General features: G+C 43.8%; 1 protein-coding gene across 1 annotated transcript in view; it reads right to left on the reverse strand.

Annotated features, from left to right (window-relative positions):
- Positions 1-23,321, reverse strand: part of LOC119462387 (uncharacterized) — a 100,340-nt gene extending 77,019 nt beyond the window's left edge. Inside the window, exons 1-5 of the mRNA XM_037723731.2 lie at positions 22,746-23,321; positions 9,459-9,642; positions 5,990-6,064; positions 3,763-3,844; positions 613-758 (exon numbers count right to left, since the gene is read on the reverse strand). Coding sequence (XP_037579659.1) covers positions 613-758; positions 3,763-3,844; positions 5,990-6,064; positions 9,459-9,642; positions 22,746-22,965 — 707 coding nt within the window. The 5' untranslated portion in view covers positions 22,966-23,321. The remainder of the gene's footprint in view (positions 1-612; positions 759-3,762; positions 3,845-5,989; positions 6,065-9,458; positions 9,643-22,745) is intronic.
- Between the last annotated feature and the right edge of the window lie 786 nt (positions 23,322-24,107).

Genomic DNA, 24,107 nt, shown 5'->3' on the forward strand with positions numbered 1-24,107 from the left:
TTCTAAATACATGATGTTCTATGGACAACAAGTTATGGAAAGCTAAACACTTTGTTTGTTATATCGAGAATTTCATTATATTGAAGTTTTTTAGATCGAGGTTAAACAGCGTATTCCAAGATCTGCACTCGATCTGCATAATTTTTATGGTATCTATTATCTTTTTGATGCAACAGAAAGCTTACCATCAGAAGCGCCCAATCCTGCTGTTGGTAAAACAACAAATGTTATGGAAAATTCTTTACAATGTAGCGAAGAATACGAACGCCATAGCGGGTCATGCTCTCCAGCCGTTTCTAGTGGGTCGATCCCTCCTGCGCTTTCCTCGAGAAACGCCGCTTAATTTTTTAATCCGTACATAGCCATGATTATGTTTATGTACCCCTATGCTGAAAACAAGAGGCATCGAAATGTGGCCACTGCGGCCAAGATTTGATCCGGCACACTTGTGCTTAGCAGCACAATGCCACAGCCACTAAGCTACCACGGCGGGCAAAAAAAAAAAAAAGAAGGCTTACGTTATCATCATATGATGCAAAGTAATGCCTACACGGCAACACGGCGGGGCTCACATGCATTCAACAGCAGTCACAGAAAGAAGCAAAGACTCACACGGGCAGGTTTCGCAGGCTCCAGATGCCAGGTCCACTACCAAGGGCCTTGCTTCTGTCGTCGTGTGCCCAGCTCAGTGGCCGCCGGAACTTGAATGACTCCACGCGTACAAAGCTCATGCCATGAAGGTTATGGTCCACCATGAACTGCAACCGATAAAGTGCCATCGTGGACTTGAAAAGTTCAAAATCACACCGATGCCTCCCCCCCCCCCAAACTAGACAGAAGCAGCAACACACTTTAGTCTGACTGACGTCATTATTTTTCACTTCTGATACAGTAGACTTCTGTTAATCAATTAGGGTTAATTCAGTCCCGACTGAACGTCCCATAGACTTCAATGGGCCCAAACATTTGTTATTTCAATCCCAAAATTGGCCTTCCCTGGATAAATCAAGGTTCAATGGTCAGCACGCACACGCCCGACTCCAATGGTGACCCGATGGCGACTCAAACAGCGGGAGCATCTGCCTCGGTGGCACTTAGGGGACAGTGAATGTGTTAAAGACGTCATCTCATGCCAAAAACGCCAGTTTTCAGGAAGATTTTCCAAGTAACAATAGCTCACAATGAAAAACAGTAGAACCACATTCATACGTTTGGGAAAAAAACATGAGAAATAACATACTAACCGGAAAAACGTATGATCCGAAGTCACTACAAAATTTGGAAGACTCGGGACATCTACATAATGCGAAGCGCTACACAAATCATTGTAGCACAACCGATACACGCCGAGCTGATACGACCTGGGCAGCCCGAGATGCACATTGTTGTTTCTGCGGCTTGCTTACGTTTGCGCTCCTCGAATTCGGCCCGAGTGGAGTGTTGAGGTGGAGGTGAGGAAGGGACACATACTTAGGCCCGGGTCAGCAGCGACTTCGGGAGGCGAAATGTTTCGACATGCTCACGCGGCGCGAATTGTTGCGGCACAAGGCGGGGAAGCAAGTCAAGGTGGTGGGGCTTGAGTGGCCAGACGCGCATTGTTGATTCTCTACTGTGCAGTGTTTCAACTCTTTCCCTACCGTGAGGAAAATAGGTGTTTTTGTAGGTTATGCCAGATTTCTTTTTTCTGAAGGAACTACTACATTGAATATTTTATCTAAAACATAAAAAAAGCAAAATCAATTCAATTTTCACACATAAATGTTTATTAATGAGATGTATGTCATAAAAAAAGATATAAATTGCCAAAATCAAGATTGTGGGATAAAACTGAACACGCTTGTATCCACTAGGAAAAAAATGTTACAAAAATTACGAGATCTACAAAATGTATTGCCCTCTTAATAGGCACTATCTCCGCAAAAACTGAAATTTTTCGTTGAACAGGTATTCCGCTACAAAAATTCGACAGCAAGCACTACAGTTGGGCATGCTGGGCCGCAGCCACCGATGTTCCGGGCTGGTTTGCATCATTGTCGCTCTCAGAATCGAAGTCCGACGAAATAGCACCATCCTCAGACTCGCTGCTGCACGATCCATCGATAAAATGAGCCGCAGACGCAGCTCAATCACAAGATCTGCTATTTCTCAAAGCGCGCGCACCACTCAGAGGCGGCCATTCTTGCTTTCTACTTTGATGATCGCAAAACTTCGGAGCGCGTTCAAAAATAACCACCTCGTGGGAAAAAAGCGAACTGCTTAGAAAACTAAAATATAGTTCTCCTCCTTCACGTCCTATTGCGCAGTGTGTCCGTGAGCGACGCGGAAGGTCTCGAAAGCAGTGTTTCAAACCATCAATAGCAGGCTAATGATGCTCAATGGGTGTGGTACGGAAAGAGTTAAAACAGCGACAGGCAAACGAAACGAAATCGAGTTGCTGGGCGGTGCATGAATATGATGCCGCCAGAGCGATACATGACGCTCATTTCGCGCCGCATGCAGCAGAGAACGGCAGCGCGCTTCGGTTGCGCGCTGAGTGTGCGCTGGCATTTTCACGTGACAAAGGCAGGTGAGTACTGTGGGGAAGCTGCTGTGGCTGGTGGCTACTGTTCTCGAACAGGCGTGCATCACGTCTTTTCTTGTTTACATGGGATCTAGCGGCCAGTACATGTGCCATAACGATGGCAGTTTGGCAATGTATTGAACATTAGTGCTGAAAGATCCATGTTTTCCGGGAACGTATAAGCAGGCAAAAAAGAAGTAACCATATTAGATCATTTTTTGTGTTTTCGATCGCGAACGTTGGTGCAAGGAAATCGTATCAATGAGGTTCTACTGTAACTGAAATAATTCCCTATTCTAATGAATGCCTTTTTTTCCAAGAAATTTTGGGTAATTGCCTGCACAGTGCAATCTGATACAACACCAAAACCGCGCGCATGGTCACCATCCATGATCACGTCAATAACAGCAGATACATCTGCAGTGGTTGCAGCAAGCAGCAGTATTGTTTGCAAGACACGCACAACGTCATAAATGGGGGGAAAAAGCTTTTGATGAAGGGCAATTCTACCGTGGTTTGACTGGCATTAAACCCATCGGCTACATTGTGATGGACGAACGATCTGTTGCCGACCAGCTCATTGGCGAAAAATTTGGATGTGCATGTGGTAGTGAAAAGCACGTCAAGTACGTCTACTCGGATGAAAACCCAGGTCAGATAGCGTGGCTGCACTGAGAAGGAAGTCGTGAGGCCCTCGCTGCTGCGGGCACTAATTGGTCATAAGATGACGAGGTTTGCAGCTTCCACGCTGATTTTGTGCAAAATAAAGCAGTTACGGATTTATTCAGTCTAATTGGTGCAGTAAGCATTTGTTTATTGTTTTCTTGATACATTTGATAATTCAGCATTCAATTAATTCGGACATTTTTTATGCTCCCATGAAATCCAAATTGACAAGGGGTTACTGCAGCATACTGCATTGATTATGTCAAACAATATTCTTTGAACCCTTTTGACACTGGGAGTGAAATTGTAGATTGTGTTTTTGTACCTGAAGTACCTCTGGGAGCTAAGGCATTGAGATCACCCTTTGAGGGCATAACAAAACACACAAAAAAATTTCAAATTCCCAACCTGTTCTGCCATTGTTCGCTTTTCACAATGCTGAAGATACAAATGCACTAGAAGTAAAGTTTGACAAACTGACAGAATTAAGTAATACCCAACAAAGACAGCAGCCAAGTCCACTGCCCCTGGCTCACCTGCAAAGAGTAGGGAATGTGGGCCTCGTGCGGTTGCATCACCTGCTTCAGCACGTGCCCCGACAGCAACAACTCCGCCACTCTGCGCACAGAGACACGTGGTTACTCCCGATGACTTCGACGTTGAGTATTCCTTTGAAATACCAAGCAAGCACCCATCCAAAATTTGCTCATTGACTAAGGTTGTGATGATAGTTTGTTGGTCATACTGTAATAGATAAAATGGTGCAAAAGAAAACATGGACATGAAGACGCACAAAGCGTACGCAAGTGCCAGTGAGAGAGGCAAATGATTTCGAAATGAGAGGGCGGAAATGAAAGGCTTGGCGTGCAATGCGCTGACAACTCCCTGCTCACGGCTCTTGCTGCGAGGCAGAGGAGCAAGTGCGAGAGAGATGACAGACAGATAGAAGGGTGAAGGAATTAACGGGCAGAGCTCGACCACTTTCTTCCAGGTGAAATGCGACTGAAAGGGACGCTGCCCATTCCCTAAGCAACCCGCACGTAGCAAGTTACAAACCACCGGAAAAAGTGTATATGTAATGTCCCTACATGTGACACGGTCTCTCAGCTACAGCATCAGGAGAACGCAGGGAAGAAATGCTGCTTGCGAGCGCAAGTTGAGGCAAAGGGAGAGTGTGTTTATGTAGGCAGGTAAGCTCACCTCCTGGAAGAATGAAATTTAGACATTTCAATTTCTCATATCTCCTCTAATAAACCACAATAAACAATCATGGATTTAACAAATTATCAGATATAAAGAAGTAAATCTAAAATGTTTCTCCCTGACACCAGTGAGTTATATCTGTTACATATTTGTTATATAATATTTGTTATATGCTTATAACAAATATCGAATGTAACAAATGTTTTCATGCCGAACGCGACTTTGTTACAAGTTTCAACTGTAATGAACAAAATTGAAGAATTCTTGCAGTAAAATGCTCCCTAGATGGCGTATTACAACTTCCTGCATGAAGCCAACATTTTCAATCGAGTCTGCCCAGGGGTCCTTTACGCTTTATCAAAAGCTATTTTACAGCGCCCATCTCTCACTGTGTCAGCTCTATGCAACAAGTTTCATACCTAGATGCCAGTACAACATTTACTGCCTCATTTTTTTTTTTTTTTTTTGAAACGCCAAGGAATAGAACAGCCTTCCTCCTTACATTGTTGCTATCAGCTACCCATTTATGTTACTGTTCTGCATGCGAGCTGTTCACCATTTTGTTGAGAGCCGTGCATCTCAGTATAAATACACCCTGTACATAATCAGACCCTGTGTTTTTTTTTATGTAACATTTTGTGGAACCCCCCCGCCTTATGTATTGCAGTAATACCCCTTCCAGGGGCTATCTAGGACAATACACTGAACTGCACTGAAATGAGCAAAGAAAAAGCCATCCTCATATACCGTATTTTCCGGTCTATAAGTCGCACCACCCTCAAAGCGGCAGCTTTCCCGGAAAAAAAATTTATAAAAGTCACACCGGTGTATAAGATGCACCTGTTCATTCGGTAAGCGATTTAAAAAAAATTACAGTGATGTATATCACTTCATGAATGCGGGTCACGTGCAAGTGTATGAGTGCCATTCCTATATAGTTGCAATAGCAATGATATGGACACTCCAGGTGCAATTCTGCCATCGTGGTCGCCGCAATGTTTCATATGAATTCCAAGGGCGATAGCATCATCCCCGTGCTCCGCATGCTGCATGTGCAAGTGAAAGCATGCGACGGTGAGCCGAATCGCGCACAAGGGAGGAAAGCGGGAAGGCAGCACAGGAAGGGTATTGCAGTATGTCCAACAAACTATCAACAAACAAGACCCCCCCCCCCCCCCGTCTTGCACTCTCGTTGCATCTGCATAGTTTGCATAGCGGCGCGCGTCTTGAACCCAGTACCTCCATAGCGCATATACAACCCATACTAACTGCCAGAAGAGGCCGATTCAGCACGCTTCGCGTGGTCATATAAGTCACACCGTTCTATAACACACACCGACAAAAATTCAGAAAAAACGTGACTTATACATCAGAAAATATGGTATAATAAATGAGCAGTAATAGACAAAACACTGCTGTCAGATCTGCTCTAAGAATAGGTCATTGATGGTAGCCTCGAAGAGCAGAGAATCTCAATGTGCAAGTGAAAACAAGCAGGCTGGTGAAAGCATTTCAGAAGCACTGGGCCGTTGCCAACAGAAGACAAAACTGGACACTCACTTGGGCACATGATGCGGGTTGTAGAGGTAGATTCGCAGGAAGGTCTCCTCTCTGTCATGGAAACCGTACAGGCGCCTGCGCATAAACAGTCATTCATGTATAATTTTTTCCACATGGAAAGCATAATTCCTGAAAAATGAGCTCCTCGAAATGATAAGCCTAAGTTCATTTTAGTTGCTGAATCGGGCATCTTGCATATGCAAACGGAAGATTGCCATCCTAATTCAGCATGTTTCATGTTAGGATAACCAGTAATACTGTTATGAATTACAACTGTTTTCTTTGATGATTATGGAAGCAATGTTACAGTGAGCATCATGATTCGCAGCTGCCACAGTTTTCAAGTGCATTGGAAGCATCCTTTTGTATTGTTTCAGGCAATTTTTAAGATAGCCACTTTCACCAATGTAAGCATAGCTTCAGTTTGTGCACTTTATATACCGCACCTAATAACTTTTATTTCATAATTTTGCTGGAGCGCGAAAGGACGAAGACGTAGACAAGATACACAGAACAAGCGCTGACTCTCGACTGAAGATTTTATTGAAAAAGATTGTATTCAGTCAACGCCCGATTTTTCGGACTTGCAAAGGACCACTAAAACATACGAAAAATTTGGCAGTCTGAAAAAAGAATGCATGCAGAAAACACGCCATTTTATAGGCATTTCTCAGATGGAGAGGGTCAACGACGTAGTATCAGACTTGCACAACTTTGCCAATATATTGTTAAGGTGGCTCTGAACAGAGTTGTTAATAATTTTTTTTTAATCCGACAGAGGGTGCCGTCAATGTAGCTAGTGCTATCTTCAGCTGGGTCAACGCTGCTTGTTACTGCCCGATTGTTTATTATCTTTTGCGCGGCGTTCCGCTTGGATGTGATGACGTTTGCTTCAATTTCAGCCTGGGTCATATCATTGCATATCAATTGAAAATGTTCTCAGGTGCGAACTGCTGCAACGAAGACTGCAGCTTTCCATTCCGCTATTGGGCGACGGCTGAATCGTTTACAGCGCTACCCGCAGATCTTCTTGAACTTGAGGTCATTGCAATTCTTCAAATTTCTGTTCCACCCATCGCCAAACTTGAAGCCCTCAACATTCATATAAATAGCGAAAGTCTCCGCCTTTTGCTACAAGATGTAACCCGAGAATGGGATTCGCTTTGCGACCACGGCAGTGAGCCACACGAGGAATGCTTCCTCAAGCTTCGGGTGAAAGCCCTGGCTAGCATACTTTTTATGAGCCCCGGTTGAATTTACAGCCATTTCCAAGATCTTCAACTAGTTTTTCAAAACTCGAAACCATTTCCTTTGAAATTACGAACTCCTTGCCCACGTCGGCTTGTAACCGGCCGCTTTCAACATGCTTGATGATGGCAGCTTTCTTTGCCATTGTCAGCCTATGATAGGGCGTTGAGCGCTTCAAAGCCATGGGCGAAGATGACGAAGGCATAGTCGGTGCCATCGCTGTCAGCGGCGAATCCGCTCCATGAAAAGCCCATCACCAAACAGCGGGAAGCTTCTTAGCGAACATCAAAGAGAGCGCACAGCCACACAACACAACACAATCACATGACCTATCACAAACCTAACCAAACGACACGCGGATAAACACAAAAGGCTGTGGCAATAGCTACGGCTGGCTACGGCTGCCAATGGATTGGCGTGCATGAGCGCTGGATTGAGGTTTCAATATGATACAGAGGCCGTGGTGCTACAGCTCGCTACCGGTAGCATATCGGCGGGCACGAGTGGGGGTTCGAGGCTGCAAGATAATCAAAATGGCGGTGACGGATGCTGCTTCAGACCTGCAGTTAGGGTTAAAAGGCCGGAAAATCGGACGGCGAAGAGTTTGAGCAACCGAAATGTCAGACGTTTTTATACACTGGGCTTTATGGGGTCGGTGACTGTGTTGAGAAGGAGTCCAAATTATGGGGCATGTCCGGAAAAGTGGACACTGACTGTATGAGATGACTGCTACACACAAGAAAGTAAAGGAACATGTGGTCTGACACAAAGGTTAACAAAGCATAAAAATTGAAAGAAATCAAACATAAAAAATAGCTGAAATAAACTAAACCACAAAGGCAAAAAACAAAACTTAAAATAACAGATTATGTAAGGTGAGCGCATGTGTGGTGAGCGCAGATATGCATATTCCTTGTCTGACAACGAAACCAAAGCCTGGCTGACGCATGCGTCCCTCATTCCTTTAAATATGAAAAGCTTCGATTAGTTCGCAAGTTGCTTGGTACCTATGTCTAGAAAGGATTTTTGTATCTACAAACGTGGGTGTGCAGCGACATGTATGACAGCACAACATTAGATACGATGCATTAGATCTCTTTAATGATTGATTGTGCTCTTTTAATTGGGTACTGACGCACCTACCACTCTGTCCCATATGATTTTCTACATGTTAGTGGAATTTGATACCCAATCCCAGCCTTGCAAGGCACAAACGTTGACAAGTACTTTATAGCGCAACCACCTTGTGTATTATCACACCGCTGAAGCTTTCTTCTAGTGAGTGGACAAATCATTGACAGCTTCTCTGGAGCCGAGAACAATGAGTTTACCCCGCATCTATTGGCAACATTCCTTAAACCATGTGACAACTTGCAAGCATTTTGCAAACCTTTGCAAAACCACAGCAAACCTTTCTCTTTTTTGTTTATTTTCCTGTTTACTTGTAATAGCCTGATTCTTTTACCCCTTTTAAAAGCTTCTCACAAATTCTGCACAGCACTTTACTGAGAAAACCAGCTTGCTTTAGCCTCTCGATCTGTTGCAAAAAACTTGGCTGTTTGCCATATGCACATGACTTTGTTACAGCTGATCTGAGAGCCTAGTGTGATGTCCTTTGTATTACGACTTTTGAATGACTAGAAGAAAAATCAAGCAGTGGTTTCTTAGACATAGGAGAGTCACGTCAACAAACATGATCAGGTTCTAACATGCAGCACAGATCTAACTGTAGCTTGTGATGACAGTTGAAAGTAAGCACTCATCCCGTGTATCTCGTCTATGTCTTCGTCCTTTCATGCTGCAAAAAAATTACGTTACCCTACTAACTCACCCAACTTTCAATCCTATTGCAACTTTTCTTTCTCCAGCTATCAGACCTTTTTGCGCAGCATTATGCTTTTCGTTTTTTTTACATTATTAAGTGCCCGAGCAACAGCATTTCAGATTGTCATGTTTGTTCAAAGAAAGAAGGAAAACTTGCTTTTGAGTACAAGCTTTATTAATTTATTTTGGCCTAAAGAAACACAATGGTAACGTGCGTTTCATGTTACTGGTCAAATTCCTAGTCTTTATTATAAGCAAAATTGTGGTGCAATAGTGTTGTTTCTTGTCCTTTTCCAAGACAAAAACATTCACAATTAGTAATGGGTTTACTCAAAGGTACTTCAGCTCAACCACAAGTCAAACACAGCTAGCACAGTAGCAGTGTGGCTTTACTCACATGCCACGGAAGACAGCCACGTGGTGGACGTGCCGGTGCATGCTGGTGGCCCGTCCAGCGGCCGTGTTGAGCAGCAGGTCGATCTCGGAAGCGAGCACGACAGCAAAGCGCTCGGGTCGTGGCTCCGTGCATGGCACCGTCAAGTACGGCAGGACCCCGTGAACATGCAGGCATGCTTTCTGGCCTGCACAGGGACGACATGTCATTTCAACTTTGAGCACTGAGGGCACAGACAAAAAAAAATGATAAGCCACACAAAGAAGTCAACATGGTCAGCAAGACATTTTATGGCAGATGTACATAACCAGCTGAAACCAATAGGAATCTTCGGGAACGTAGTACTTGAAATTCATCAGAGATGACTTGTAGATTAGCACGGCGCATAACATGGTGCATTGTTTATATGGTACTAATCTGAGTGGAATGATAGAGCAATGCTATGGTAGACATTCGACCTGTGCATAAACCTTACAAACCACATGAAGGATGAAACAATAATAAAAAAATGTCAATGTTTGTTTAAAGATTCTGGTGGCGAGTTTTGCACTGACTGCCTGCCATTAATAGTGCTTTTAGTTTACCGTGATAAAGCGGTGCACACTAATGAGGAAAAGTATGGGCCACAGGTTCTGAAAAGCCAACCTACTATATAACTTGGACGAACGGCCTAAAAAAAGTATACAGATCCTATGTGATGTGGGAATCAGATGAAGCGAAGCTTTCATCGGTGTTTGTGAAGAATACTGTTCTCATTTAAGAAAGCAATGGAGGCATGACAACAATGGGATCACAACATGACGATGGTATGATGCATGACAGCATGATGACAATGAGAAAATGATGCTGAAATAATAAAGACGGTATGATGACAATGGGATGACTGCACTGAATGTGGCAACAGCTGTACGATAACTGAGTGATAAAGAGATAATGGTGATAGAGAGATAATGGTGATAAAGAGATAATGAAGGGCTTAGTGATGACGACAGAGTGAAGACCGCAGAATAGTGACAATGGTGTGACAATGAATGAATGATCACAATGGCATAAAGATGGAAGAAATTACGACGATGGCGTGTTTATGTAATGACAGCGAAGTGACAACAGAGTGAAAATCGCGTAACAATGACATGACAACAAAGAACTAATACATTGGCATGAAGGCAAGACTTTTCACATGAAATGATTAAAAAAATGGTGCTTGGCAATGTTACTGAATTCCTTCACGCTCTCCAAGACTGCATAGCTCTTCCTTGAGGGCATGCCATGGATTCATGAGAGAGATCAAACTGCCTTGGAGACATTCCTGGTGGAGATCGACTTGGCAGCATGTGTCACAACAGTGGGCTGCTGACTGCATCAAGACATTTTGTTTTTATTTTTGGTATATAGCATCTTGTATAACAAGATAAATTTGGTTGTCTATTAGTACATTCAGCTAGTCGCTTTCGAGCGTTCTCGCAGTCCTGTTTTCATTGAACTGGTTGAAATTAAGCACTCAAAATGCATTCGTCTGGTTCATTCAGAGTGCCACGTTTCACGAGGCACTCCAACCTTCAACCAAGATCAGACAGAAACTCGAGCATGTGGCTACACCGATTGCTCTGGAAGCATCTAGCACGCTCAGTTGGGTCAGTCTTTCGCTGACTCTAATCTCAAGGGGGCTTCACATCGCTTGGTAGGCTTTGTAGGAACCAGTCGAATGCAGCAGACGCATGTCTTCTCTTGTTTCCTTGCTTCTTGGCATTGTCCTCCATTTTGTCCTCCGAAGGAAAACTAAGGTGTCCTCCGACAGCCGAGACAGTCAAGATGCCAGTGACCTTTCCTTTCTTCCATTACCTTTCTCACCTCCCCCCCTTCCTTTCTTCTTCAATTTCCCACAACAATGAGACAATGCACCTAGCAAAAATTTCGAGCAGCTGAACCATACAATGAACAATGTTAGATACCAGTGGAAATATACAGATGCCAGAATCCACCACAATATGCCACGAGCCACGGCATTCAATTCTTTTTAATACATCGTGCCAGTATGGTATGGGGAAGAAGATGTTAGGAGCAAGCACCTGGGGGAAGTGTCGCCTGCCCAGCGGTTCTTTCACTAGACTGCAATCCTTTGTTCAGAGCAGTGTAATGACTCAGCCATTCAGACTTCAGACTGATGTGCCCCCTTTTCGTTGCTTTTGTTTCACCAGTGTGAACTAGTTAGTTAAACGTTTTACTCTATGTCCTTGTGGTGGCTGTCTGTGAAACTGAAAGTCGGCAGACTTCAGCGTTTTTTCTGGCTCTGAACTCTAGCAGACATTTTCTTTAAAATGCCCATAGCGTTGTCCACGTCTGCTATAGTGTCGCCTACACTGGTCAACAAAATATCCATGCAGAGATGGCACCACTGTCTGAGTCTGCATCGTGCACATCATAGACTGCAAGTCATAGACTGCACTAAGCAAAGAAAAACTCAGCAGCAGCTTCGGCATTCTATGAAGGATGCCTATTAGTGCTTCTAGGAGTGAAGGAGAGAAATTTATGAGAAAAATTCAGAAGTCGAACTTCCAAGACAAGTGCGCAAATCTGCAAGGCTGCCATGTTCCGGTGATCCAGGCGTAGCTGCAAGACACTGATTATGAGGAGGTAACCTATGTTCACGTTTCGTCCCTTTCGACTCTGCAGGTCCCACCAAATTTAGGTGCTCAAAGCTGCATCGCCTGTCGGAGCTTGTTTCGTCAAAAATGTAACTGATTAGATGCAATTGGTTGCAGAAAAAAGTTACCAAATTACCGTAAGCATTACCGAGTAAAATATGTAGTCATTAAATTACAAAATTACCAAGCAACATAATCATTTACAAGTATTTAATTACATGTAATTCATCGCATACAAGTCTGGCCATCAAGCACCGAGGCCCTCTATAAGGCCAGAGGTCATGTGACCTTATTAAGGCTTCCTGAAAAGCCATAGCCCTAGAAAATAATAAAGCAAACATCAATTATAGGGCACTTACAACTCTTTTATTGGATTATACTAGGGGTGTGCGAATATTCGAAACTTTTGAATAACCAATCGAATAGTCACTACTCGTAAACGCAAATATTTTTGTAATACGTTGGAAATATTTCAATACGTCAACTGCGCCCAATTAAACATAAAATAGGAGCAAAGATACGATAAATGTTTACCCCCATGAACATAGTATAGACATAAAACATGGAGACTTGCATAGCGGAGCAGGTGGGGATATTCTGTAGGTGTCCACCTAGTGGACATGTCCATTTTGTGTGCTGCTGAAATGCTGATTGGCAGGGGTTGCTTGTGTCCTCCTGACGCCTAACCCAGCCCAGCCAATCAGAGCTTTAGCAGCAGATGAAATGGACATGTCCACTAGGAGACTTAAGAATACCCCCCCCCCCTCCCCGTTATGTCGTTTAGGGAGCCATATTTTATAGGCTATATATACAGCGGTCATTTGCACTCTCCGAAAAGTCCTGTGAATGCGAATAAACTACATGTTTGCTCCTAACGCCCCCATTTGTGCATTTCATAAACTTTTTCATAACATACTATGTAATGACAGGAACTTGCGAACTTTAACGGTATGAGGATGTCAACATCTTTTTATATTTATTTTGATAACAGCTGTTCATCATTCGAAAACTGCGATATTCGATTCGATTCACTTCTGACACTTATCGGTTGATGACTTCGTATTCGATTCATAATCGATCGGTTACGCCGAGGGACGCCGACGCTCAATGCAGGAACGGGCGCCTAAGAGCTGCGCTCTAAAATCATGCCATCATAGCATTGCTGACATCTTCCGGGAGCAAACCCGCAGGCTTACGCGAGCAGGCTATCCTTCCCATGTGTTGGTATCTGTGGCACAATCATTGCTCAAGGAAATCGAAACCAGGCAACCATTATCTGGGCTGCAGCCCTGCAGCCCAAGCAGACATTAAAAGATAGTGGTGATGCCATACATTCATTTGATCACGCACCATGCAGAGAAATTTGGTAAATAGTGCAATGGTAAATGTGTTTTTTTTTTTTTGTTTTTTTTTACGGCCCTGGAAAAATTGCTGAGTGTGTGTGCCAAGGTAGAGCCAGGTGCCACACAGAAACGAGGCTGTGAAAAACAACACAGAAAGAAGTTCGTCGGCTGCACTGAGCAAGTGGTATATTCTGTTCAACTTTCGTGCGGCAGAAAGTATATCAGACAGATTGAGTACTGTTTGAACAAAAGATTAAAGGCACATGACTATAATGTTTTAAGAGCAGTCGCCGGACACCTTGGGATTCATTGTAGAGATTGCCGATGTCAGCCAATCTTTGAGAACTGCATGATTGTGAGCAAAGATGGAAGCCAAGTGAGGTGAGAGATTATCGAAGCCACCGAGTAGCCGCTGAGATTGCGTGCATGGGATGTATGTGCGTAAGCATGCCGTCTGTTTTCCTTAGCGCAAAAGAAATTGATTTCCTGACGCCCTAATCTGATAGAAATTTTGTACCCTCGTTAGTGCTTCTTACTGCGATGTCGAGCGCAGCCAAATGATCATGTGATAAAGCCGGCCTCTTTAGCAAATTTGTTCTGTATTTTAGTTGTTCTTCCCCTTTGAGTGTCTCTAGTATTTATTCTGCATGACAAGGGAATAAATACAAGTTCCAAGTTGGAATACGCTGCTGCCATTTGGGACATTAATAATGCTATGCTCGTTAACTCTCTTGAAATGGTTCAAAATAATTCCACATGCTCCATTCTTTCCAACTACAATCGTATCTTTATGAAAAACAGCTTGCGTCTTCCACTGTTATCACTGCACCGAAAAATTTTTCGCTTGTGCCTTTCTTAGAAAGTGTATCGTCACCTTATCCTTCATAGTGAACTTATCCTAACAACTAAATATCAGTCCTCTCAAGTAGATCACAAAGAGGCATTTTTTGTCACACTGCTAGGTTTTTATGCTAATTCATTTCACATACAACCGACGACTGGAACCACCTTCCCGCTGATATTGTATCAACAGAAGACTGCACTTTTCCGCCAAACTATGCTTGCCTTTATCGAGTTATGACAATACCCCATGACTGCAAATATTGTTCTTTGTATTAGTGATTAAATTATTATTTTTTATGTCTTTTGTCAACCTCGTTGTTTTCAGCACAAGTGCCGCTAGTATTGTGCAAGTTTAATCTTGTTATTGTTGTACGCATGTACCCCACTCCCCTCTACGATGCCTAGATGCTTAAGGGTATGTAAAATAAATAAATAAATAAATTTTTAATATCAATATAATTAGTGTACGGTCGAATCCAGCTAAAATGAACAGGCTTATGCGCAAATTATAGTTCGATATATCAGGTAGTATTTCAATACACCCAACCTCGCCTTAACAAACTTTTGTGATATAATAACATTTGTGATGCATTTGTTACACATGGCTTTGTAATATGCTGCTGATGTGTTTGTTTCAAATGCTAGTAATGAGCAATTTTCTGCCAAATTAACGAAAAAATGTCTGAAAGAGTACTTCACCAGTCAGAAGTGATTGAATGTTTCAATAAATGAGCAACGTAAAGGTAGGACAAAGTTGATCTTTGATAACGGAAAGATCAAATTTCCTGATTTTTGCACCATATGAAAGGGAAACTGAACCTCAATACGGGTCACTCTTTTTCTGGGCCATTGATACTTAAAGGAGTACCAACACATTTCGAAGCAGCAGGCAACTTACCACACACTTTTTGAACTTCAAGATGGCATTTAGCAAGTGTGAAGGCTAGGCAACACTTATAAGACATTTCAATTTGATAGTGAGGCTAGTCTCAAAACATTGAACTGTGCCATAACGACACAGAGCAAAATTTACAAACGTGTAGCAATAAGGCTAGGTATAGTCACATTGCTCAAAAAAAAAAAAAAATTGCAAGAGTGCTGCATGCACTTGTTCTGGCAGCACTCCCATGTGGCAGCTGAAATGAAATGAGCCAGTGTGTCATGACATCATGGCACACTTACCTCCTGGGTACCAAAAATGAAACTGGTTCGTAGAAACAAGTATTACAGTAAATTATTTAGAGCACTCTGACCCTTGACAGTACTTTAACATCCATCCGACTAGTAGCACACAAAGCTACAATGAAAACCAGTACGAGTTTTGCAAAAAGGAAGCTTTGCAGTTGAAGAAAAATTCATCCTGTTCCGGGGATTGAACCAAGGACCAACGCCATTCCGGGGGCGTTCACTATACCATCTGAGCTAACCAGGAGACTGGCCGATTGTTGCGCGATGCTGAATTAACTGACAACTCGAAGCAAGGGTCACTGAATAATGCAAATCAGTTCTGTAGAACCTGCAAGTCAGATGGATATTAGTCGACAAGTATGCTAGTGCTAAAAGTCACGTGGATGTTAATTTTACCTTTCATGAACCTTCTTCCACATTGTGGGCTTCCCACAGAACTGATTTATCATACTGACAGTACTTTATCTAGGATTTAGCGGTGTTGGAACATCACTTAATGCAAAACAAATAACAAGTTGACAATGTCATGTCAGAGCGGCCTTTGCATACATAAATTTAGTCAAGGAAAGCAGTTGATGCCCTGACTGGTCTGCATGCCATAATGATGGCTCCACTGACATCCCTTGTTTGACCACTGTAGATGACTTCCAGCCTCCATCTTTCTGCGATCCTCTGTCTGATGTGGACGTCCACTGTGGGCATTCAGCCCACTGCTGCAATGTCATGCAGGTGCTTCAGCATTCTAATAGATGCACTGAGCAAACTGGTGCCACTGTGCCCCTACATTCTGTCAATTTGCAGTGCGTGGATACATGAAGTGGTCTAAGAGGCAGTGCAGAATTTTCATTGGCATTTCACAGCAACTGCAATTTGAGGTTCCAAGTTTATATTCAAAAAGTTACCAAAATGAATACAATTGTGTACTAGTAGTGGGGCCATTTATAATGATTGTATATACACTGAAATAGCTAGCAACAAAAAGACAACCGGAATAAAGTTACAATGCTTTCTTTTTTTTTTCCCATGAGAAATTCTATCTTACGGTATCTTCAGCTGGTCCTTTCGGAGCGCTCTAGGCCATTCTCGCAAGCAGCATTCTTTTTGACAGGTCGACTGAGACCCCGTGCCTTGCGTTCAGCTGGTTATTTTTGATCACTTTCCTCTGACATGGAGCACTCTCAGGATCTCTAAGCACTGTCGTTGGAGCAGCTGTCGAGATTGAGAGCTTCACCCGTTGTGCGATCACAACGTAGCCTTGTGGCATCGCCACCGTTGGCGACGGTCCACCGTAACCCAGGCCACTGCATCTCAACAAACACTCCTCCCATCAACGCATCCACCGTTTTTCCTGGCAGCATCAGGAGCTTTGGCTACGCTTCGACGTGAAACGTGATTTTTGTTGTAGTCACATGCTTTTGCCTTTGCCAAGATCACAGAGTGAGTCACATATTCAGCTTGCATGCCTGAGTTCGAGGGATGCCATACCCGCCTAACTCTGAGTTGGAGGATTCAGGCGACCAGTCAAAAAATGCCATTAAGAGTGCTTAATTACTGGTTGTCATAAGAACGAATAACTTGTGTGCCACACTGGCTCTCCAAGCTTTGGTGAAATGCAAGAAAGCTCGTGTATCGCACTTTGAACACCTGTTAAACAGCCTTAAGTTGTGAAAATTAATCCGTTGCCCTCCACTCCCAACATATGTCATAACTATGATATAGATTAAACACAATCAATCAATCATTTATATAGTTCCATTACTAGTACAACGCTTAGCCATCATCACCCCATGACAAAGCCAGTTAAAAATGCACATTTCTGGCTCCTGTTTGCATTCAATGCAGGCAGACACAAAGTTTGGTGCAGAAGGCCAGCAATACAGCTGCGACACAAGACATCTTTATTGGTGACATTGGCAAACAAAGGGTTAAAGCCGGCAGATTCACTAATTGCGCACCGCTGCAAAAATTATTCATCATTTTAAAGCTGCAAGTATCCTAGAACATCAGACGAAGTACGACATAGTAAAGCATTAAGCTATTATGTAGTAATCAAATTAATGTACTGTTTCCCCCTAAATAAGCTAGCAGCACAAATCATACCAAGCTGGTTCCCAATTTCTCACTCATCAAACGGGATGCAGATGGCATTTAGCAAGTGTGAAGGCTAGGCAACACTTATAAGACATTTCAATTTGATAGTGAGGCTAGTCTGGTCATATTTTTTTTTCTTACTGCATCACCATGCTTCACTAATCACACCCAAGTGCGACCCTGCACAATGCGGTCGGAAATGCAAGCACAAAGGCAGCATATCTGAGCCGCCACCTGTGGAGTGTTCGTGGAAAGAGAATGCCTGGGCCCACGAAGCTGCTCTCATAATCTGTAATTAATCCTTGTTTTTGACTGCGCACATTGCGAGCACGTGTTTTCCTTGAATGACACTAGTGTTTACTTCCTCCCGCCAGCCAGACAAAGACTTGTTCTCATTACAATAGGCACTTAACACTTCTCGGGCATTTTCAATGGCCTGGTAACAAGACACTCGGAGCACATGTGTGCGGCTCAAGCCGGTGCCAAGATGATGTTCCTAGTCCTTATTGCTTTTTCAATGCACTTATGCTTACAGAATTACTAACTAGAGGTGGGCAAATATCAATTTTTTTCGAATATTAATCCAATACAAATAGTAAGTATCAAATATTGAATAGTCAAATGCAGACACATATATTTACAGCAGGGCCGGTATAGCGTAAATCTATTCCAATCTGTTTTTACTCCAAATCAGCCATTAGACCTCCGTGATAGGTCAGAATGGTTCAGGTCCAGCCCCTATGGGCAGAGTCCGAGCTATTTTGACCTATCACGGAGAGCTAATGACCGATTTGGAATAAAAACAGATTGGAATAGTTTTACGTTATACCGGCCCAGGAATATTTATTTCGGTATAACTACCTACAACGATTGTACTGACTAGTGAAAAAAAAAAAAAAAGACAGCTAAATATCATGAACAGTTAGGATCAGTTTTAAACACAGAATAGCCTCTCAACATCTTTAGAGCCTGGTTGCAAAGAAGCTTTCCAAGAGTGCCTGGCTGCTGTATGATTAGCTTTCGAAAAATGCTCAATAGACACTCGTTGAAAAAAGAGAAGTCGCAGAAAAAAAAAAAAAAAGCTGCTGGAAAACTTGTATACGGGAAACACATGAAAAAGGGCCGATTGCATGGCAAACATCACTGGTTGTAGCATAAAAATAATACTACTACATGACTACACTGCAAGAAACACACAATCACAAATTACAAGCAAAAATTACAGGTTGCGATGTAGGCTTCTGTGGCGAAACAGAAAACAAAGCTCGCATTGCCCATTTTATTTCTGCATTGATTCAAAAACTTTCGTCGTTGCTTCACTTCTGATAATTTGCGAGAATTTTATTGACCTTTTTCACGGCAATCCCATGGGTGCTGCTATGTATGATCACGTGTAGACACGTCCATAGCTTGCCTCAGCTGCCTTCTTGTTTACAATGTACGTAGATGACACCCGGTGCGACTCACTTAACGTCTGTTTCGGGAGATATCGTAGAAGCTGACTGGGTGGACGACACGAAGCTTTGGCCACAGCTTAAGAGGACACATAAAAGCGCTTTCGGAGCCCTTTGAGCTTTGTCCAAACGGCGCGAACAGCATACATGGTGCTTGTTCTTAAAGCGAGGCTAAAAATGTATTCCAAGCTATTCAAACTTTCCGCTTATGAATTGAGTCAGGATCAGTGTTTTGCTCTTCATTTTTTATTTGGCAAATACTTTGAAGCAGTGGCTTGTCACGTTTCCGACGCAGTGAAGTTCGTCGGTGTGGTCACTGTCTGATTATTTTCTGCCCAATTGCTCGCGGGTGTGCTCAGTTGCAATAGATTTGTTCTTGCTGCACACAAGGCTTGCAACGTAGCTGTTCTTTACTTTGTAATAGCTTGTATCAAAGATATATTATCACTAGTACCTCGCTTACTCCTGTGGACCGTAACGAAACATTCAGCTTCGACCATTTGTGTGCTGTCGGTGTAGTCACTGTCACCCATGCTTTGGCACATTGACTCAAGTGTGCGCCTATTCACATATTGTTAATACGCTGGCGATAAAGTGTGCAAAAGCTTGCGGTGCGAGTTGGGGTAGATGTTTGTAGACAACGTGCGCGAAACTTACTATGCCAGGAAGTGGCGTTACTCCCTTTGTCATTGTTTAACGAGCGGTACTCACTATTGCCAACATTCTGGGCTTGAAGTCTTTTCTTTGGAGTTTAGCGATACAACACTGGCAAATGAGTGAAATTTTTTTATCCACGAGGAAAGTTGTGCATCAAGAAGCGCCGGCAACACAGGTTGTCCGTATGTAGGTACGGTCCGTGAACTTGGTCACACATATTCATTCCATTCCTTAATATGCCAGTCACTATTTTTGCCGCCAACTACTGTCCATGTTTTCAATCCACTGCTCCACATTTTGCAGCACGAATGGAGCACAGTGCGTGAGCGAAAACCTAGTTGCATTTCCGACAGCTGATCGCACAGAAACAGAGCAGAAGCTGTAATGGTTTCGTACTAGTGCGCTTTCGCTGAGGCCAAATGCGGCACAGCGCCGAAAGCGCCATCTCGTTTCTCGAGAACAAACTGCTCTGCAAAAAGGGTCAATAACAGACGGAGAACACTAGCCAGTAAGTAGTTGCAAAATATTTGGTTTGTTTCCATATTCAAAAATACCAAATAGTTCATATTTGAATAAGAATGCAAATAGTTAGTGCATAATATTCTATTCATATTCAAAACCTTGAATCTTCACCTATCCTTAGTACTAACACGATTTTTTTTTTTTTTTTCAAATTGTACAAACTGTAACATGTGCTTCTTGCAAATGAAAGGATTACACTTAGCAAGTGCAAAGACTGGAAAATGTAGGGTATTTTAATGTTATACGAAAGTTGGCCTTGAAACGCCCGGCGTAATTGGCATTTGCGTCACATCATAAGTCAGGTAAATTGCAATCTCTAGTCCAGGTCTACCAAGTGAAGGAAGGTACGCTGGTGAATTTGTTAGGTCCAGATGCAGTTCCTTCCCGTACGAGCATGATTGTATTCCACTCGGTGTATTGTAACATGACCACCTATGTGCTTAAATAGGTTAACACATTTAACCGCCTAATCGGTTTTATATTGACGCGTGTGCTCTAGGCAGACGACAACGACGATGGGGGGCATTTAACGGACTCCGTCTAGTGGGTCGGTGGGATTTTGCCGACGACGAAGAAGACGTGTCTCTGATCTGTTTTGCTTGAACTGGTTGTATCGTTGTTCCTGAAGAACGTCTCAGAGTCTTCTCTTAGCGTTGTACCGCGACACTGGTGGAGGTGTCTGGAGACGTTGCCGCAAGACGTTAACTTAAATGCCCCTTGCTCTTCGTCGGCCCATACAAAAGCAGCGTCGTCTCTCGACGGGGAAGCGGGTACACGTCTTCGTCACCTGATTTAGTTTTCGGTAGTCCACACAGAAACGCAAGCTGCCCTCTTTTTTCTTGACTAGAACTACAGGGGATGCCCAGGGACTCGTTGATGGTTGGATCACGTCGTCTTCAAGCATTTTTGTCACCTGTTGTTGTATGGCTTCACGTTCTCTGGGAGCCACACGATAAGGATTTTGGTGAATAGGTCTTGCCGTATCCGATGTCATTATTCGGTGCCTTGTTAGAGGCGTCCGACCAACTTTTGACGTCGACAAAAAGCAGTCGTTGAACGTGGCAAATAGCGTAAGAAGCCGTTCTCGGTCATGCTGCGGAAAAACAGTGCTGACGTCAAGTACAGGAGCTGGGTCTCGTGTAGGCGCTTCTTCGAGTAGTGAACAGCAGCCACGAACTTCCGCAACACCGTCAAAATAAGCCACAGCCGTGCCTTTTGGAAGGTGCCATCTCTCAGTGCTAAAATTTGTTAGCAATAGGTTCGTGCACCCGTCGGTGACATTTACAATTCCTCGTGCAACCGAGATACCGTGAGTAAGCAACAAAATGGTTATTTGGTTGGCAACTCCTTCGCAATGAAACGTTACGTCACAGGCCACCAAAGCAAGGATACCGAAGCAAGTCATCAGAATGCCTGGTCGAGGCCTCATGACACAATTTAGCCTTTAGCATCGAGCTCCTCTTAGACACTGTCTAAGGAACCAAATAAACAAAACAGGACCCAGTGGTTTGGCAGGTTCCAAGTCGCGTGGCATTACAGGTTATGAACGGTCTCCTTGTACAACATTTGTTCACTCCGACCCTTTAAGACAATTGGTGCACTGTTTATAGGAACAGGTGCAAAGCCTTTGCCAGAATAAAAATTAGCTGGTCCATTTTATTGTTTTTCTGCCTTTGGAAGCAGAACGTACCACATTTCTCTGTCTAAAATTACGCCGAGATTAAGCAAAACTTAGTGTAACTATTTTATTGCTCCTACAATGCTGAAGTGCAGATTTTGGTAGCTATATTGTAGTACCTAAAATCTGTTTCGCTGCATATAAAGATGTAGCCTCCGTATAGCGATCGCATTGTGTTCCTACGCAATAACATAAAACTACCATACGGTTACCATTAGTTTAGGCACAAATACTACGACTAATCACTAATCTACTGCACGAACTTAAACCGCAACAGTCCGACCGCTGCAATAACAAGATATGCGAATATCATAACGTTATTATTTTCGCGATAATCACATATTCGTAACATTGGCGGCGAACTTAGTTAGCTTTAGTTATACCCACAGCTATGTAGCATACATTACAAAAGTCCCCAATCTAAATCCAGGTCACTTGCCTTTAACTGACATTTAGTAAAGCGGGCTGCAAGCTTCAGCGTCGCCTAGAACACCGTTAAGTTGTACCTCTTTCGCTTCTCGAGAGCCGTAGCTGCCAGACAGGAAACAGCGCTCAAAGCGAGAGCCGTCACAGCTAACGCTACTCCCGAGGTCTCGCACCATCGCAACGCAGGTCATTCACCTTTGCCTCACGTGCAGCGAACGAGACAGCAGCAAGGAATTGGTCGCCAGAGCGCTGTCGCCGTCCTAGCAAGTTAACTTCAAACACTGTCGGCACCGGAGAGCCGGCCAAGCAGCGGACGGCGAACAAAAGCCCGGGGCCACGCAGCCGCTCGCGCTCCGCCATCGACACCGATTGTGAGCGGCGGTCCGTACTAAACGACGCCACCGTCGTGGACACACCGCGGATCGAAAAAAAGAACAACTTACCTGCGGGCGTGACGCCGAAGATCCGCAAAACGGGCACCTGCCAGACTTCCCAGCCGCCCAGCTTGGAGACGAGCGGGTCCAGCGGGGCCGAGGGAGCCGCCAGGTAGTGGTCCAGCGTCACCAGCCGCAGTTCGAACATGCTGCTCCTGTGATTCACGGAGTCGTCGTGGGTGCCGTGTTTTACGGCGCCTTTGTGATCCCTCCTTCGATCGTCATCCATCTCTCGCACGAGCGAAGAAAAAAGCGCGCACTTTGCCGCGGCGAGCCTACGTACAAAGCGATGCGCAAGTGCACAATCCTAAACGAACACAGAGAAAGCCCATAGAACGAGCGGCCACCGTTCGGTTGGCGCCGTTCGGCCAGCGACCACAACACAAGCGCTAAACGGGCAGCCTCGTGCTAGTCGCAGTCTGAGAACAAACGAAGCCGCGAGAACCCTACATCTTCCGTCGTACACGGGGCGCGCGGCGCGATTAACGAGTCGCAATTCGGAAACTTCTCGACAACTGAAACTGCGCGCAGCTCCGCGCCATGTGCAACGCATACATACTGACGTCGGCCTTTCGTGACGTTTGGTAGTTTCGCCTTTTCGCTTTTGTAGCCCTTGTTGGTTCATATCTCTAACGCAGCCTCTATATTGTCTTGCTTTGAAGTGAAATAAAATATTCATTATAATTTTGTAGCTATATTGTGTCATAAAATATCTGCAACGTAAGTCATTATGGTTCTTTTGTGATTTCGAAATCATGCAATGGAGGCGGTGGAGGTGAGCTTTCGGTTTTCGATTCTGCGCGTGTTGTCTGCCGCGAGCGCACGAACCAGTATTCCCACGCCAAGCAGACTTTTTCACGCAAATTCTGTATTGACGGTACCACTCACATAGGTGGCGAAACGTCCATGTTATATATAACATACACTTTTGTTGAGTAAAAGAAAACGTTGAAGTATGAGTTCCCCTGGCTTTTGGAACATTTTTTTTTTTTTTTTTTTAATTTTGATGGCCGAGTACATTCTCAGAAACGCAGTAGAAAACACAGCGCGCTTTTTCCAGCATCACGAAAAGTGTTCCGCTAATAAGTTCTGTTAATTCGAGAAAGTATGCGCCGTTGCAGAAAATTCACAGCTCCGGCAGCACTAAAACGGAACAAAAAATGACAAACAAAAGCCACGGGCGGCACATGGCTGGATGCATGGAGCCCAGATGTTTTCGCTCCTTAAAAAAGAAGGAATTAAGAAACCTCGCGTTTTCTTCCCGATCGTTGCAGGAATACTGGTAAGAGTGGCAGAATTATTTATAAGCGTGCGGAGAAAAGAGCTCGCAAAAATGATTCTTCAATAAACTTTGCATGCGTCGACGGGAGG

This window comes from Dermacentor silvarum, chromosome 8 (genome assembly GCF_013339745.2).
Source record: "Dermacentor silvarum isolate Dsil-2018 chromosome 8, BIME_Dsil_1.4, whole genome shotgun sequence".
NCBI classification, from domain to species: Eukaryota; Metazoa; Arthropoda; class Arachnida; order Ixodida; family Ixodidae; genus Dermacentor; species Dermacentor silvarum.